Below are 18,584 nucleotides of genomic sequence, written 5' to 3'. Positions count from 1 at the left end.
TTTAACTGTAAATTTGCATATATATATATATATATATATATATGCTAAGGTACACCTTTATTGTATGCACATATGTTCTATACAATCAATATGCTCTATTCTAGTTTGATAGTGCCTACAATTTAACGTGTTCTGTTTCCTATTGTAAGTGATAGTATATTATTATAAATCACTAGAAATAAGACACAGAAAGGGCTTCTTTAATTCAAGTGCATTAACATCTAAATCTGTGACGTCTCATATGCAGGTAGGACACTAACACAGGCTTATATTGTCCTGGACACTCCATTTGTCACATTTAATCCCACAGACCATTTTATTCTGCTTAATTTATGTAATTTCATGTATGGTCAAACTCAAAAATAGATATTTTGGATCCAAACCCATAGGTTAAGAAAGGCATTTGTAAGTTATTTGTTTCCAAAAACATTTGTAATCAATTGTATTGATTGTAGCCTGAGCGCAAGAGAGATATTTACAAAATTCTGAAGTTACAGTTTAAAATGGACCCTACATACCAGCTCCAAATAGGGTTCAGCTAAGTTACATTATGTTTTTATACTCTTCACCTTTTCACTTTCCCCCAAAATGTGTTTTATTTTTTTCTTTCCATTTTAATATACTGTCCTTTGGAAAAGACTATAGTTAGGGTAAAAGTTTTATAGTGATTAGCTCTTAAAATCGCTTGTATAAATAGATACCATGTTTTCTGATATCTCACTAATTTGTATATTTTCTTACTATTTTTATTCAGGTGTTCCAACCCCAAGCCCTGAAATCCTCCGACACACACTCAACATGCTTGTGCGAGAGAGGAAAATCTACCCTACACCTGATGGATACTTTATAGTCACTCCACAAACTTATTTCATAACTCCATCTCTTATAAGAACTAACAGTAAATGGTACCACTTGGATGAGAGGATACCTGACCGGTCTCAGTGTACCTCTCCACAACCAGGAACTATTACACCATCCCCTTCAGGATGTGTCAGGGACAGAACTCTCTCCAAAAACCACTGCGACTCTTGTCATTGCTGCAGAGAAGATATGCATAGCATTCATGCATCCACCCTACAAAGGAAATCTGCTAAAGACTGCAAAGACTCTTATTGCCCCCCTTCCATGTGCCAGATTCCCCCTACTGAGAAAAGCAAAAGTACCATAAATTATTCTTATAAAACAGAAACCCTCACAAAACCTAAAGATGGGGAAAAGCCATCTAAAAAATTTGGCCTGAAATTGTTTAGGCTAAGTTTTAAAAAGGATAAGGCAAAACAGTTGGCCAATTTCTCAGCTCAGTTTCCTCCTGAAGAATGGCCCCTAAGAGATGAGGACACTCCGACCACTATCCCCAGGGAAGTTGAAATGGAGATTATTAGACGGATTAACCCAGACTTGACAGTGGAAAATGTCGTAAGGCACACGGCACTAATGAAAAAACTTGAAGAAGAAAAATCTCAGAGGAGCAAAGCTGGGTCATCAGCTCATCATAGTGGGAGAAGCAGAAGGAGTAGGACTCACAGAAAAACTCATGGAAAATCTCGGTCGCACAGCAAGAATAGGGCTTCCAAAGGTGACCCTTCTGAGGGATCCCACTTGGACTTACTTGGTGAAAGAGAGTATGAATTCTATAATCCTCGGAATCGGTCACCAAGGGAGGGCTGTTTCATAATGGAGCGCAAAGGAGGAGAGAATTTTGTTGTGCTCAGCAATCCAAACATGATTGAGTCACATTTTCCTGTTACACCAGAATGGGATGTGTCTGGTGAACTGGCCAAAAGGAGAACTGAGATGCCTTTTCCTGAACCCTCTAGGGGGAGTTCCCATTCCAAGGTCCATCGTAGCCACAGCCATACACAGGACAGAAGGTCAAGGAATGAAAGATCAAATAAAGCCAAGGAAAGATCACGGTCTATGGACAACACAAAGGGGCCGCTAAGTGGTGCTTCTTTAGGTACACCAGATGACCTGGGTGAAGGCTGTAGTCTTGATGACAAGACTCCAAGCCAGTCTTTTATTGATGACAGCACCTTAAGACCATCACATTCTCTGAGTCATCAAAGAACTCTTTCTTACAAAGACCCATGCATACCTGAATTAGCTAGTGGTGGTGCAGATACTCCTAAATCATGTAGTCTAATAGAACAAGGTAAACTTCCAGAGACTTTATCCTCATACAGTGAACTCAATTCTTGCTCCAAAAAAAATGCAGATGACTATTTTCAGTGCAACACATCTAGCGAAACAATTCTCACTGCTCCATCCCCACTAGGAAAAAATAAAGAGGATATTGATATACCAAGTCTTTCAGAAGGCTTGAAAAGACTCTCTCCCTCTGAGAAGCCACAGCAACACATAGCCAGAGAACAAGGAGAATACAAAGAAGAGTCACCGAAAGGCACAATTAGTGGTCTGTCGGTTGCTGCTTCTGGTCAAACCCCTGAGGTGATTGCAAATGGACGATTGGTTCCCCATCACAATGCAGAATCGAGCAGCTTAGACAAGAGGAAAGAAATATTCAGCAAGGATACTCTATTCAAACCTTTGCACAATAGCCTATCTGTGAACAGTTTTCATAAATCTAGTGTGAATCTGCTGAAATCGCACCAAAAGACTTCTCCAGAAACACTGCCAGCAAGCATTGAGAACTTTGAGCAACCAATTACCACCTCAGTTACCCAAAACCTTGCCGTCTCACCACGACCACAGGAGCCAACAGGAACCCAAGAAGCTTCTTTTGATTACTATAATGTCTCAGAAGATGATGAGTCAGAGGAAGGGACACCGAAGACGGCAGAGGAGGAAAAGAACAGAGAGGACATGGGTACGATGCAATGGCTGCTGCAGCGGGAGAAGGAAAGGGATTTACAGAGGAAGTTTGAGAAAAACCTCACACTTTTGAATCCAAAGGAAACTGAGAGCAGCAACAGCCAGAGAGCGACTCACTCAGCTCGACTTGATAGCATGGATAGTAGCAGCATTACAGTAGACAGTGGATTTAACTCCCCACGGTAAGCGGCAGTAGAATACTTTTTGGTAACCTGCACACCTTCAGATGCTGTTAGACTATCACTCCCAGCAATGTCAATTTTACTTTTGCTGTGGTTAATAAATAGTCCCAATACCACCAGTTGCCTAAACCTGATATACCGTTTTTACCTTCCCTCATATTTAGAGAAGCAATAACAGATTGTATTAAATATAAGCATATATTAAGTGGTGTTTGAATTTTGATTTGACCATTAGTAACCTATGTTTACTATAACAGCTAATGATGCAAGATATCTTCTTTTGTTGTTATTCCCTGGCAAAAGATGCAAAAATGTCACATGGGGCTTCTTGTGTTTAGCCCTGCCCCATCTCCTTGGCTGACATCATCTGAATTGACTATGTCCACCAATCCTATTGTGATTGGCTGAGATCATAAATTCTGATGATGTCTGCCAAGGAGGCGGGTGGGGGGGTGGCCAGACGCAAAAAGCTTCCTGCGGTGCTGGAGAAAGGTGGGTAAATCACCTTTCTAACAAGAGGTAAGGGGGGAAGATCACCTAAATGTGTCAGGAATACATGTTTGTGTTCCTAACACTATAGTGCCCCTTTAACTCCTGAGTGGACTCATAGTTGCCTCCTCTTATATTATCTGTGGTTCCCTAATGTTAGAAAAATAAAACATCACATTGATCAGGCCTCAGGCAACGGTCTATAATAAATCGATTACTTTAGCAACAATTCCTTCCTCCGTGCAATGGAGATCCCTTTAACAATGCAAAGAGATTAATCAAAGTGTTTTGTAGAATTAATTTTCTTCTCGATGTATGAGGCATTGTGATCATTTTTAAACTGAAGAATGGGTTGTCAATCAAATGCCATGTATTTTATTTATGTACTTGTCCAAAACAAAAAAAACAACAACACATAAGAACCACTGTTTAAAACCTTAATTTTGATTCAAAGTCAGACTTTGGCATAATTAGCATTAAGGCACTGTTAACTAATAAATGTATAGGAGTCCGAAATGATTAAAGGGACACTCCAGGCACCCAGACTGCTTCTGCCCATTGGAGTGGCCTGAGTGCCAACTCCCACCACCCTTAAACCCTGCAAGTGTAATTATTGCAGTTTTTATAAACTGCAATAATTACCTTGCAGGGTTCAGTCCACCTCTAGTGGCTGTCTATCAGACAGCCACTAGAGGGACTTCTGTGTTCTTAGAACACGAAAAGTTTTTTAAACGACGCTGGACGTCCTCACGTCTAATGCGCGCGGCCATTGCCGCGCATGCGCATTAAGTGTCCCCTGCCGGCAGGGGATGACCGTGGGTGGAGCCTGGCCCAGCGCCGAGGGACATCATGGGATTCGGGGGTGGGAGGGAGAGGGGTCCTGCAGTGCCAGGAAAACGGATATAAAAATTGTGTGTTTTAAAGGAACTCTATAGGCACCATAAGAACCTCTCAAAATGAAGTAGTTTTGGTGACCAGAGATCCCTTGCACTCTCAAATGTTTTAAAGGGACTATCCAGTGCCCCTCTCCCTTCCACCCCCCATCTCATGTTGCTGAAGGGGTGACTTACCTGAATCCAGCGCCGATGTCCCATTATTCAGTGCTTTCCTATGGGGATTCCAGCAACACTAGAGGTCCTCGTGCATAGCATGAGGACATCCAGCATCGTTTAAAACACTTTTTGTGTTCTAAGAACATGGAAGTTCCTCTAGTGGCTGTCTGATAGACAGACACTAGAGGAGGACTTAACCCTGCAAGGTAATTATTGTAGTTTATAAAAAACTGCAATAATTACACTTTCAGGCTTAAGGGTTGTGGGAGTTGACACCCAGACCACTCCAATGGGCAGAAGTGGTCTGGGTGCCTGGAGTGTCCCTTTAACTCAGAAGATTTCTCGTTTTCCTTCCTGTACCGAGCAGGATCAGTTTCTTCAATTCGACCGAACAGGTGACTTGGAGAATTTCTCCAGTTTGACTATTTTGACCTTAAATTTTAAATTCACTTTGAATTCTCACTTAAGATATGGTTATTCACTAAAGTGAGAATTCAAAGTGAATTTCAAATTCATGGTAGAAATAGCCAAACTGGAATAATTCTCTTAGTCCGCTATGCTTCATTTTGGCTACTTTGGCCTTAAATTTGAAATTCACTTTAAATTCAATTTGAATTCTCACTTTAGTGAATCATCCTGATGGTAGTTATTAAAATTGAATGTAGATACTCTTATCAACAAGAACCAAGATGTAAGAAAGAGTTCAGCTGTGGAGAACTTTCTGGGAAAGGATTTAAAATGTTATCCTCGATAACATGGGAAACACATTAAAGATGCACTGTAGTGTCAGGAAGGCAAACTAACTATTTAGGTACTGGCCCCCCTTAAAAGCTGTTTAAACATACTTTTTTTCCTACGCTAAGGTTGGCTCTGCCTGCATGGCTGAGATAATCTATCGCACATGAGCAGCACACACCGCTCTAGGCCAATCAGCCTCTCTATGAAGAGCGGTCACTGCTGAGCCTGCAAGGACAGGCTGTAGACACCAGGACCACTAAATTAAGCTGTATTCGTTCTGGTGACCATAGTGTCCCTTAAGGTTTAACAGAGTGGAGTAGTCAAAGAGGAAGGATAGGTGAAAAAGATCAATAAATCTTGGCCTTTGACGAATGAATGAATAGAAAAAATCAGATGAACAAACTAACACTGAGTATCAATGTTAGTTTGTTGGTTCAGTTTATTACAAGGAGGGAGCTACCGGCTTGCAGCTCCCTCCTTGTAATATGTAATTATAGAAGCGGCAGAGAGCAGAGCTCCCCACCACTTCATAAGCCCCCCAGGTCCCCCCCTCACTCTATGGGGGTCAATATGACCCCCATAATAGCACAAGGGAGATTAAAATCTCCCCAATGCCCCTACTCGCTATACCGCGAGTAGGGGCATGTCCACTAAACAGTGAGCAGCCTGTGGCTGCTCACTGTAAAAAAAAATGGTAATAAGGGGGGGGGGGGGACCTACTGTCCTCCCCCCTGGCCCCCACCCCTGCGCGGTGGGTGGGGGCCCTAATAAAACAATAAGGGGGGGGGACCTACTGTCCTCCCCCCCTGGCCCCCACCCCTGAGCGGTGGGTGGGGGCCCTAATAAAATAATAAGGGGGGGGACCTACTGTCCACCCCCCCTGGCCCCCACCCCTGAGCGGTGGGTGGGGGCCCTAATAAAACAATAAGGGGGGGACCTATTGTCCTCCCCCACGGCCCCCACCCCTGCGCGATGGGTGGGGGCCCTAATAAAACAATATGGGGGGGCCTACTGTCCTCCCCCCCTGGCCCTCACCCCTGAGCGGTGGGTGGGGGCCTTAATAAAACAATATGGGGGGGGCCTACTGTCCTCCCCCCCTGGCCCCCACCCCTGCGCGGTGGGTGGGGGCCCTAATAAAACAATAAGGGGGGGGGACCTACTGTCCTCCCCCCCCTGGCCCCCACCCCTGAGCGGTGGGTGGGGGCCCTAATAAAACAATATGGGGGGGACCTACTGTCCTCCCCCTCTGGCCCCCACCCCTGCGCGGTGCGTGGGGGCCCTAATAAAACAATAAGGGGGGGACCTACTGTCCTCCCCCCCCTGGCCCCCACCCCTGAGCGGTGGCCCTAATAAAACAATAAGGGGGAGGGACCTATTGTCCTCCCCTACGGCCCCCACCCCTGCGCGGTGGGTGGGGGCCCTAATAAAACAATAAGGGGGGGGAACCTACTGTCCTCCCCCCCTGGCCCCCACCCCTGCGCGGTGGGTGGGGGCCCTAAATGAACCCCCCCCATCAAGGTGACTAGGGGTCCCAAGCCCCTAGTCACCCCCCCACCCAAAACATTCTATCCCCTACCTACCCCCCTCACCCTAAAAATAGTGAGGGGGGAATACAATAACTAACCTGTAAAAAAAAAAAAAAAATTAAACGTCTTCTTTTTTCTAAATTCTTCTTTCTTCAGCCCACCAAAAGGCCAAACAAAAATCCATCCTTATAAAGCCTTGCCCCGCCCTGCCATTAGAAACATAGAAACATAGAATGTGACGGCAGATAAGAACCATTCGGCCCATCTAGTCTGCCCAGTTTTCTAAATACTTTCATTAGTCCCTGGCCTTATCTTATAGTTAGGATAGCCTTATGCCTATCCCACGCATGCTTAAACTCCTTTACTGTGTTAACCTCTACCACTTCAGCTGGAAGGCTATTCCATGCATCCACTACCCTCTCAGTAAAGTAATACTTCCTGATATTATTTTTAAACCTTTGTCCCTCTAATTTAAGACTATGTCCTCTTGTTGTGGTAGTTTTTCTTCTTTTAAATATAGTCTCCTCCTTTACTGTGTTGATTCCCTTTATGTATTTAAATGTTTCTATCATATCCCCCCTGTCTCGTCTTTCCTCCATGCTATACATGTTAAGATCCTTTAACCTTTCCTGGTAAGTTTTATCCTGCAATCCATGAACCAGTTTAGTAGCCCTTCTTTGAACTCTCTCTAAGGTATCAATATCCTTCTGAAGATAGGGTCTCCAGTACTGTGTACAGTACTCCAAGTGAGGTCTCACCAGTGTTCTGTACAATGGCATGAGCACTTCCCTCTTTCTACTGCTAATACCTCTCCCTATACAACCAAGCATTCTGCTAGCATTTCCTGCTGCTCTATTACATTGTCTGCCTACCTTTAAGTCATCAGAAATAATCACCCCTAAATCCCTTTCCTCAGATGTTGAGGTTAGGACTCTATCAAATATTCTGTACTCTGCCCTTGGGTTTTTACGTCCAAGATGCATTATCTTGCACTTATCCACATTAAATGTCAGTTGCCACAACTCTGACCATTTTTCTAGTCTACCTAAATCATTTTCCATTTGGCTTATCCCTCCTGGAACATCAACCCTGTTACATATCTTAGTATCATCCGCAAAAAGACACACCTTACCATCAAGACCTTCTGCAATATCACTAATAAAAATATTAAAGAGAATGGGTCCAAGTACAGATCCCTGAGGTACCCCACTGGTGACAAGCCCAAGCTTCGAATATACTCCATTGACTACAACCCTCTGTTGCCTGTCACTCAGCCACTGCCTTACCCATTCAACAATATTGGAATCCAAACTCAAAGATTGTAGTTTGTTGATAAGCCTTCTATGTGCAACAGTGTCAAAAGCCTTACTGAAATCGAGGTAAGCAATGTCTACTGCACCACCCTGATCTATAATTTTAGTTACCCAATCAAAAAAATCAATAAGATTAGTTTGGCATGATCTCCCTGAAGTAAACCCATGTTGTCTCTGATCTTGAAATCCATGTGTTTTTAGATGTTCAACAATCCTATCCTTTAACATGGTTTCCATCACTTTCCCCACTACTGAAGTTAGGCTTACTGGCCTATAGTTGCCCGACTCCTCCCTATTACCTTTCTTGTGAATGGGCACAACATTCGCTAACTTCCAATCTTCTGGGACTACTCCTGTTATCAATGATTGGTTAAATAAATCTGTTAATGGTTTTGCTAGTACACCACTAAGCTCTTTTAATAGCTTTGGGTGTATTCCATCAGGTCCCATTGACTTATTTGTCTTTACTTTTGACAGTTGAAATAGAACCTCTTCCTCTGTAAGGCTTAGAACACACTGATTGGTTGGTTTAAGCCAATCAGAGTGCTCGGTGTCATTTTACACAGCGTGGGAAAATTCAAAAGAACTTTCCCACGCTGTGTAAAATGACAGATCACTGTGATTGGATGGTTTGAAATCCATCCAATCACAGTGCTCTGTGTCATTTTACAAGCGTGGGAAAGTTCTTTGGAATTTTAGGGCCCCCACCCACCGCGCAGGGGTGGGGGCCGGGGGGGAGGACAATAGGTCCCCCCCCCTTATTGTTTTATTAGGGCCCCCACCCACCGCTCAGGGGTGGGGGCCGGGGGGGAGGACAGTAGGTTCCCCCCCCCTTATTGTTTTATTAGGGCCCCCACCCACCACGCAGAGGTGGGGGCCAGGGGGGGAGGACAGTAGGTCCCCCCCCACCTTATTGTTTTATTAGGGCCCCCACCCACCGCGCAGGGGTGGGGGCCAGGGGGGAGGACAGTAGGTCCCCGTCCCCCCCCATCTTTAACCCCCGCGCAGGGGGTTTTATTAGGTGTGTTTATTAGGGGTGTTTATTAGGTTTTTTGTTTTTTTACAGTGAGCAGCCACAGGCTGCTCACTGCTTACTAGACATGCCCCTACTCGCGGTATAGCGAGTAGGGGCATGTTATTTACTAATACTAAGTAATCTTTACTTAGTATTAGTAAAGTTGGCTGAAAGACCAATTTAGGTCTTCCAGCCTTTTAGTAGATAGCTCCCTGATACCGTGGGATTTATGGAGTTATCTACTAAGCGGCTGCAAGATGCAGCCGCGGCAATGAATAGGATCGAAGTTTCATTCATTAGAATGAAATTCCGATACGATCAAAGTACCGAATTGCATCCTAACACCAATGGAGAAACAGTGCTCATTCTGTTAGGATGCAATTCGGCAGTTTTGCCGGCGTTCTGTCTAAGTGACAGGACGTTCGGCAATACTGACAGGAAGCATTGTGGGAACAGGGAGGAAAGCTAGGGATCATGGGAAAATTGCTCTGACCAGCGGAAATGAAACACACTTTGCTCCTCCGCTGGTCAGAGCTGGTCAAGCGGAGAAATCCTCCATAAGACAAAGAGTCCCTACTTTGTCTTATGATTTTAAAGAAAACTAAAGAAGACAGGAAGAAAAGAAGAACAGATCCTGAGAGAGGAGGAGAAGAGGAAGAGATTGAGGAAAGGTAACTTCGGCATGACAGTGCCGCTTTAAAGGTAGTAAAAGCACCAAAACAATTCTAGCTGAATGGAGTGGTTTTGGTGTATAAAGCATGACCCTGCTTTCAAACTGCTTAATTATCTGCCATTTGGGAGTTAAATCATTTGGTTTATACAGCCCTAGTCACACCTCCCCTGACCTACAAATATTAGGTGACTTCTGCCTCTTGAAAAATCTCACAAAACTAAAGTAATGAATCATATTTGATTGCTCCATATTAATAGATGTTATGATAAGAACTATGAATATTTGTATGTTCAGTTTAGTTTTTGCATATATTCTCTTACTTATCACTTACTTTAACCCCTTAAGGACACATGACATGTGTGACATGTCATGATTCCCTTTTATTCCAGAAGTTTGGTCCTTAAGGGGTTAAACTTGTACAAACCTTCAGAAAATATACGTGATGGCTGCACATTAAAAAGGAAAACTAGAAGCCCCAATTGCACTGTTTAAGGAATCATCTGAGTATTGTGGGAGTAGCCTGGAAATTATTTTCTGTACCCATTTATACAGACGATATTCTACTTACACTATCGATTCCAATTTCTTCCATTGACCATTGAAACTCAGTCCTAAGCTCCTATGAACTTAAAGACTATAACATTAATATGGAAAGGTCTGCTGCTATTCCTCTGTGCCTTGTCTGAACCTCATGGTTGTGGACACGGCACTGGTGGAGTCAACCTACCAGTTCTTTTATTTGGGGATATAGGTAACAGCAGACCAATTAAACTTTTTTTTTTTTTTTTCTTAGTCAATCTTTCTTTTATTGAGGTATGCAGGATGGGGTACAGAAAGTAAAAGAGGGAATGTACGAGTAATATACAGCATAGGGATAATACAACGTCAATTTCGAAAAATTACATTTCCTGGACAATAATACCTCTGTTTTTGTATTTTTTGTGTCTGGTGAGTAGCTCAAGTTATATCTATTCGTTAATATGCAGGTGTGACTTGTCACTTCAACTAGTCAAGATGTGAGTGTGTGTTCTGTGTTACAAGAAGTGTACAGAATGTGTCGCCGCTTAGACAATCGTAAAAGGAGATGCCTAGATAAACAGGCTACACTAATAGCGGGAGAGTACTCAAACTGTTTTGGTCGCTAGTGTCACGCAACAAATGGAGCAGGCTAAAAGCCGAGCATAATACTGGCATACGAATTTAGTTAATACAGGTAGTGCTTCAAACAGTGCTAAAGTCAGGCCTAGTGTCGAACGGCTAGGACATAGGCTACGTACATCACTTGTCTTAGCAGGTAGTCTAGTTAAGTAACATTTCACGCAACAAATGGAGCAGGCTAAATTCTGAACATAACATTGGCATACAAAATTTAGCTAAAACAAGTTGTGCTTCAAACATTGCTATAATCATGCCTAGTGTCTAACGGTCAGGGCATATGTTACGTACATCACCTGTCCTAGCTGATAGTCTGGGTAAATAACATTTTCTAGTGGACCTTTCAGCGGTGTGGACAGTGAGAGTCTATTAGCGTTATACAAGAAAAGGCCAGTACATATTGCTTAGGTACTACATTGCTCACAATTTGTCAAATGATAATTTGCACGGTGGGGTCCGGTCTTGCCTTCGCAGTGAGGACTGCAGGAGTAACGTACATGCAGTCCATTGAGCTTAGCCTATGCCGGCTCTGAGTGCTGGATGGATGGGCCAAACATCGTGGTCGGATCGTTGCCTCTGTGAGTCGTCCTTTCCAACAGATCTTGGAAGGAAGCTTAGTCCTTGTCTGCTGCCGGTGAGGGGCTGTAGTCGTCGAGTGTGGGAGGTGCGCGAGGGCGGCCGGGTCTCCCCGTGGCCCCAGGCTCCGTGTGGGGTCTGCATCTTTGCTCCACGAACTCGGGTGCTACAAGAGGCCCAGTTCTTCCCTGTGAGGGCGATTCGGAGAGCCCTGGTGTTTCGTCGCCGCCAGCGGCGGTTAGGCTTCCGGCGATGTGGCAGATGCTGTGGAGTTATCCTCCTGGTGACCCCCGGCCCGGGTGGGCAGTCAGTGCTCAACTTTAGCGTTAAAGGGTCTGTAGTGCCCTTAGTAGGCCCAGTCCGCCTCCGTTTCCCCGGTCCACATGCTATGCCTCCGTATTGCACGCGGGGTGTTGCAAAGAGTCTGTCCAGCTTTTCTATGAATTGTTGGAAGATTAGATCCAGGCTTGTGGCTTGTACGGGTGTAGGTTCTGTAGGGCAAGAGGCTTCTGCGGTAGCGCTAGGCCCAGGGCCCAAGCCCGTGTGGGCAGATACCATCCGTTTAGCCATGTGTGTCGCTTCGGTGGGGACCGGGATAACCCCCGCCGGTCCATAGGGGGCGGAACGGGGTGTCCAGCTTTGCTTTGCCGTGTTTGTCTGCAGTGGGAGAGCGGGCGTCTCTCCCACCACCACCATGCTTGTAGGCCGCAAACCTGCGTGGGTCGGGTCCGGAACACCGGGCCACTTGCGTGGTATCACCATGTCGGGCCCGATGTCCTCTATCGCTTGGGAGCACCGGGTCATCGGTTTGCTGCCTCCGGTTAACGAGAATCGGCTGAAGGTTAGTTGAAACCCGGGAGCTACAGCGACATGCGTCTGCTCCCTTCAGCGGTCAGGCCCCGCCCCCCCAATTAAACTTTTTGATAAGAATTACAGATCTTTAAAGACCTAGATAATTGAGCAGACAAGACAGCCGTGTGGATTGGCTGAATTAATACCATATTAATTGAGATAAAAATTTTCCCCAGGATCCTTTCATTTTTTGTTTTCCCTTTGTCGGTGGTGGTTACTAGAAGGATCTGGCCAAGTTTCAGGTTGCATCTTAATATGGCAGAACAAGCATCACAAAGTTGATTTGTACTTTTTAATGTATTATTTATCGGCCAATTATATCCATATTCTTTTGAAGCAGGGTTTAAATAGTTTTGCTAACAGTCACTAAATTTTCACAGAATTAAAGGGACACTATAGTCACCAAAACAACTTTAGCTTAATGAAGCGGTTTTGGTGTATAGATCATGCCCCTGCAGTTTCACTGCTCAATTATCTGCCATTTAGGAGTTAAATCACTTTGTTTATGATTTGCACAGCTTTCCTAAACACTTCCTGTCATCTAAAGTATATACTTTCTTTATTGCGAGTTCTGTTTAATTAAGATTGTCTTATCCCCTGCTATGTTAATAGCTTTCTAGACCCGGCAAGAGCCTCCTATATGTGATTAAAGTTCAATTTACAGGTCAAGAGATAAACAATTTAAGGTAAGTTACATCTGATTGAAAGTGAAACCATTTTTTGTTTCATGGAGGCTGTGTCAATCAGATCCAGGAAAGGTTTGGCCAGGGCTGCATAAACAGAAACAAAGTGATTTAACTCCTAAATGGCAGTGAATTGAGCAGTGAAACATGAGAAGCATGATCTATACCATGGGTCGTCAACCTGGTCCCTACCGCCCACTAGTGGGCGTTTCGGGATTCCAGGTGGGCGGTAGGGATTTTCAATTTTTTTTTATAGATTGGGTGAGCGGGTGGGCGGGTGCGAGCCGGCGGTACCCCTGCGACCGGGTACCGCCATCACCACTTGCGGCCCCGGCCCGGGCAGCAAACCGCCGGGGCCGCATATAGAGGGGTCCATCGGGTGGCCCATGCTGTCAGGGCCACCCGATGGATGTGGATTGTGAGGGAGCCCGGTCAACGCTGGGCGCTTTAACAGCGCGACCGGCCCCCTGTGATGACATCATCTCTGCTGGGAGGAAGTGATTCCCCAGTCACTCCTCCCAGCATACTGAGAGCCGCGCGGGAGGAAGGAGGAGGAGGGAGTCAGAGTGGGAACTCTGACTCCCATCCACCTGAGCCACCACTGGACCCCAGGGAAAGTCACCCTCCTGCACCTTAAAGGTAGGAAACAGGAGGGTGACTTAAATATAATGTGTGTGTGTTTGTGTATGTGTCTTTGTATGTATGTCTTGTGTGTGTCTGTATGTGTGTCTTATGTATGTGTCTTGTGTGTGTCTGTATACATGTGTCTTGTTTTTGTATGTATGTCTTGTATGTGTATGTGTCTTTGTATGTATGTCTTGTGTGTGTCTGTGTTTGTGTGTATGTCTTGTGTGTGTCTGTCTGTATGTGTGTCTTTGTATGTGTCGTGTGTGTCTGTCTGTCTGTATATATATATATATGTATGTATGTGTGTCTTGTCTTTGTATGTATATGTTTCTTGTGTCTGTGTGTGTGTCTTTGTATGTATGTCTTGTGTGTGTCTGTCTGTAGGTGTCTGTATGTATGTGTGTCTTTGTATGTGTCGTGTGTGTGTGTCTGTCTGTATATATGTGTGTATGTATGTGTGTCTTGTCTTTGTATGTATGTTTCTTGTGTATGTGTCTTTGTATGCATGTCTTGTGTGCCTGTCTGTATGTTTGTGTCTGTGTCTGCATGTGTGCCTGTCTGTCTGTATGTGTGTCTTTTGTGTCTGTATGTATGTATGTATGTATGTGTGCCAGCAGGGACGCCATCAGAAATTTTGGGGCCCCTAACACAGCTCAAGGTCTGGGCCCCCCTTCAAGCCCGCCCACAGGGCCCGCCTCCAAATCCTGCCCACAGGAATACATACATACACACTAACAGATACAAATACTGAAACAGACATACACACTGGCATACACACAGTGCACATACACTGGCATACACACACTGGCACACATACACTGGCATACACACACTGGCACACATACACTGGCATACACACACTGGCACACATACACTGGCATACACATACACTGACATACACTGGCATACACATCTACACTGACATACACTGGCATACACATACACTGGCATATACACATACACTGGCATACACACACAGGCATACATACACTGGCATACACATACACTGACATACACATACACTGGCATACACATACACTGGCATACACATACACTGACATACACATACACTGGCATACACATACACTGACATACACATACACTGGCATACACATACACTGGCATACATACATACACTGACATACACATACACTGGCATACACACATACACTGGCATACACACACACACACTGACATACACATACACTGGCATACATACACACACACTGGCATACACACATACACCTCATTTTCAGCCACCCTCCTCTCTTCCTTACCATTTCGTCGCAGGAGGGTGGCTGGGGATGATGTGAGTCGGCTGCCTCTCCTCGCGGCCTTTCTCTCCTCCTTCCCGCGCGGAGTAAACTGGGAGGAAGTGACCGGACGTCAGCACTTGCTTCTGGCTGCATTGTTTTTCTTTTTTAAAGGGGCCCGGTCGCGCTATTACAGCGCTGACCGGGCCCCTGAAGATAATAGGGCCCATTGGGTGGCCCTAAATGCTTGGGCCACCTGATGGGCCCCATAAGCGTGTGGGCCCCGGTGCAGATGCACCGGCGGCAGTTCCGCTGATACACGTGGGGGCCGGGCCCGTGACAATTGTCACGGTTGTCATGCCCTGATGGCGGCCCTGTGTGCCAGTCTGTTATAGTGGGATACCTAGCTCAGCCTTCCTACTGGGCATTGCTATAAGGAAGGTTAAAAAAGGGGGGGAAAAAGGTGGGGAGGGGAATTGAGGAGGGAGAAGAGGGGAGATGACGCACAGATGAGAAATCCTATTATGCGCAAACAGAGAAGTCGTCTGAATATCACCGAAAGAGGAGACCTTTGTTTGTTCCTTACGAAAATCGAACCAGATATCAAATATTTAGTCTTGCAGCATCAACCTCAAGGATCTCATTAATCACTAGTAAAGGTAATTTCAATTTACTTTATTGTTTTCTCATTAAACTTTATAAAGTTAAAAACATTATAAACATGCATTAATTGGAAATAAAAAGATAAATGAACGTACATTTATTTTTTTTTTAAAATACCTTCCTTTCGAAAAAAATATTCTGCACTTGCGCGAAAACTGATGGGCGGTAAGGAAAATATTTCAACCAAAAAGATGCATTAGTGGGCGGTAGGTAGAAAAAGGTTGACTACCACTGATCTATACACTAAAACTGCTTCATTAAGCTAAAGTTGTTTAGGTGACTATAGTGTTCCTTTAACATTAGCCAGTCCAGGCTGGCTGATGATGCCTCTATGACGCTGCATGGGGACTTACCTCAAAGGGGTTCAACTTGGTATGTGCTGTGTTTCACAGCTAAACATTGCACATACAGACTCCAGCCACCATGAACCACTTTCAATCACTGAAGTATTCACGATACCTGGAGTAACCCTTTCAATAAAGTTTTTTGTTGAATTTTTTTTTTTATTTTTTTTTTAAAGAAACACAAAATAGTATATAATAATTTTCTAAATGTTTATCTTCTGGTTCACCTATCCAAATTACTGGCTAAACATCATGAGTGTGTACTGGCTATGTTTGTTAAAGCTCACCACCAAAATACCGGTTTTAAGCTATAACAGGGTAACAAAAATTCTCAACTGTCTGCATTACTTCATATTAAAAAATCTACACTATAGGTATAAGATTGCCGTTTAGGTCTCTGGCTGCCCCGTGTCCCTCGTTAAAAAGGTGGTTTACTCACCTTTTTCCAGGACTGTGCCGGTCTCTACGCAGCTGGTTCCATCCCTTGGAAAGCATTGGGAGGCTATCGTGCATGCGCAGCATTGCGCCAATCAGCATCTCCACATACAGATACATTAAACCAACGCATCTCTATGAGGAGGGGGTAGTGCCTTCATGCAGAACGTGGAGACGTGGAATGTCAGTGCTGCACACTACAGTTTGAGTGACTGCCACTAGAGGTGTTCCTAGGTAGTAATGTAAAAACTGCCTTCTATCTGAAAAGGCAGTGTTTACTGCCTGTCCCTGCAGGCCTTTTAATGTAGACACCAGAACAACTACATTAAGCTACTATTGTTCTGATGACTGTAGTGTCCCTTTAAATAACCATATTCTATACGAGGCAGGTGCTGGTAAAAAGCTTTGAATGATTTGAACTGTATTAAAAATGTTTTAGCATTGTGGGTGTGTCCCCCATGAAGCACGCAGAAAGATTCTAATATTTACACACCTTGAATTTGTGTCCTACATATAACAGTGAGTTTGATATTGTATCTTTATATTTCAGCACCCGTGAAAGCCTGGCTTCCAATACTTCAAGTATTGTTGAAAGTAACAGACGTCAGAATCCTGCTCTCAGTCCTGCTCATGGTGGTGCTGGACCTGCGTTTAACTTCCGAACATCTGCTGCAGAAACTACGACAACTGATGCTGATAAATTGCAGAAACCTGCTAACTGTTTGCAAGCCTCTGTAACTAGTGTTTGATAGCCGTTCAGCCTCAAATCTTGTCCTGTCTCATCCTCTACAGCAAAGTTTACTACACTGGGACCGATGTTTACATCTCTATACAAGCAAGCCTCACACCCACAGTTTTTGTGTATTTCTTAAACTGTGCTGCTAATTAGCCCAGGGGGGCACCAATGAGAACAAAATTACTAATTATTTTTTTGTTTTGTTTAGTTTTATCTTCTTTATTATTTTTTGTTTAATTTGTTTTATCATAATTGCTTTCCACAAATGTACCGCTCTATAGTACATGGTTTAAGCATAGAAATAATTTGTACAATATTCATCATGTAAGTGTATCAGAGCACATATATACAAAAGTCTAGACACTGTAATCTGTGATATCAACACCATGCAGTACAAAGCAAAGTTTCATTTAAAGCAGCGGTGCTTGGTAATGAATACAAGACTTGTAACTGCCAATCTGCAGAGTTTTTACATTAATGGTAATCCACCAATAAATATTTTATTTTGTACTTTGCCCCCCCTCCCATTCCCTCCCCCCCTTAACGTCAGATGCTATTGTTTACATTCACTTGTAGTAATTTTAAAATCTCTGTGTGCCGGAGAAATTTTCTTATATCTCCACCATGCAAAATTTAGACTCTAAGGTTCAATCTGGTATGGTATTTGAAAATACAGCACAAGCTGTCTTTTAACTTATTGACTGTGATCCACTAATATCACAGCATATCACACTGCAATAATGTCTGCTAGATCCCTGCTAGATCTGGGTTTTTCTGCAGTCTAGACCTTAAACATCTGTATGATATGTGATATCATTAACGTACTGTATGTGTTTGAGGCTTCACATGCAGTACACAAGGTGGCAAACATATCATTCTTCAGTCAGACTGTACCATTTCATAAGTACAGTATTAACACTAATGGCTATTGCAATATTATGGCCTGTAAACAAAACAAAAAACATTATATAAGATGTACCTAGCTCTGCTGCTTTAAAACCGCACATAATATGATGCCACCTGAAATACAGTGGTGAACTTAGTTGCAAATCAAATTTGTGAAAACCGTATATCAGCGTTTACAAGCAGTAGCCCTCTTCAAAGAGAGTGTAGTGCCAAACTTGACAGAGTACGGAAAATTTACTTTTTGTGTTTTAATTGTGTCAATTTTTTTATTTTAACTTTTTTTTTTTTTTTTTTATTATATTCTCTTAAGAGGTTTGGAAAACATGTTCTGGCACTTTTTAAAGCGAACCTAAAAATATTTTTCAGAAACAAATTTGTGGAAAAAAATAAAAATACTGTTCTAGATCAGTAATGCCTGATCCTGGCATTGTTGATGTTTTGTGAACTAGATTTATGAAGATGCTCAGTCGATCTGTAGGCCGGCTGTGCGACAGTTGCGAAATGTAGCTTACAAACCTATGTCATTGTAAGGTT

The 18,584-nt window shown here is 43.8% G+C and overlaps 1 protein-coding gene across 2 annotated transcripts in view; it reads left to right on the top strand.

Moving 5' to 3' along the window:
- The window catches only part of STOX2 (storkhead box 2), a 192,972-nt gene extending 175,280 nt beyond the window's left edge, over positions 1–17,692 (top strand). For both annotated transcript variants that reach the window (XM_063458132.1, XM_063458133.1), the window contains exons 3-4: positions 755–3,014; positions 16,959–17,692. In XM_063458132.1, the coding sequence (XP_063314202.1) occupies positions 755–3,014; positions 16,959–17,157 (2,459 nt within the window). In that variant the 3' untranslated portion in view covers positions 17,158–17,692. The remainder of the gene's footprint in view (positions 1–754; positions 3,015–16,958) is intronic.
- The last annotated feature ends 892 nt before the right edge of the window (positions 17,693–18,584 follow it).

Source organism: Pelobates fuscus, chromosome 6, assembly GCF_036172605.1.
Source record: "Pelobates fuscus isolate aPelFus1 chromosome 6, aPelFus1.pri, whole genome shotgun sequence".
Lineage (NCBI taxonomy): Eukaryota > Metazoa > Chordata > Amphibia > Anura > Pelobatidae > Pelobates > Pelobates fuscus.
The sequence above is the reverse complement of the archived record's forward strand: the minus strand, read 5'-3'. Positions and strand labels throughout refer to the sequence as shown.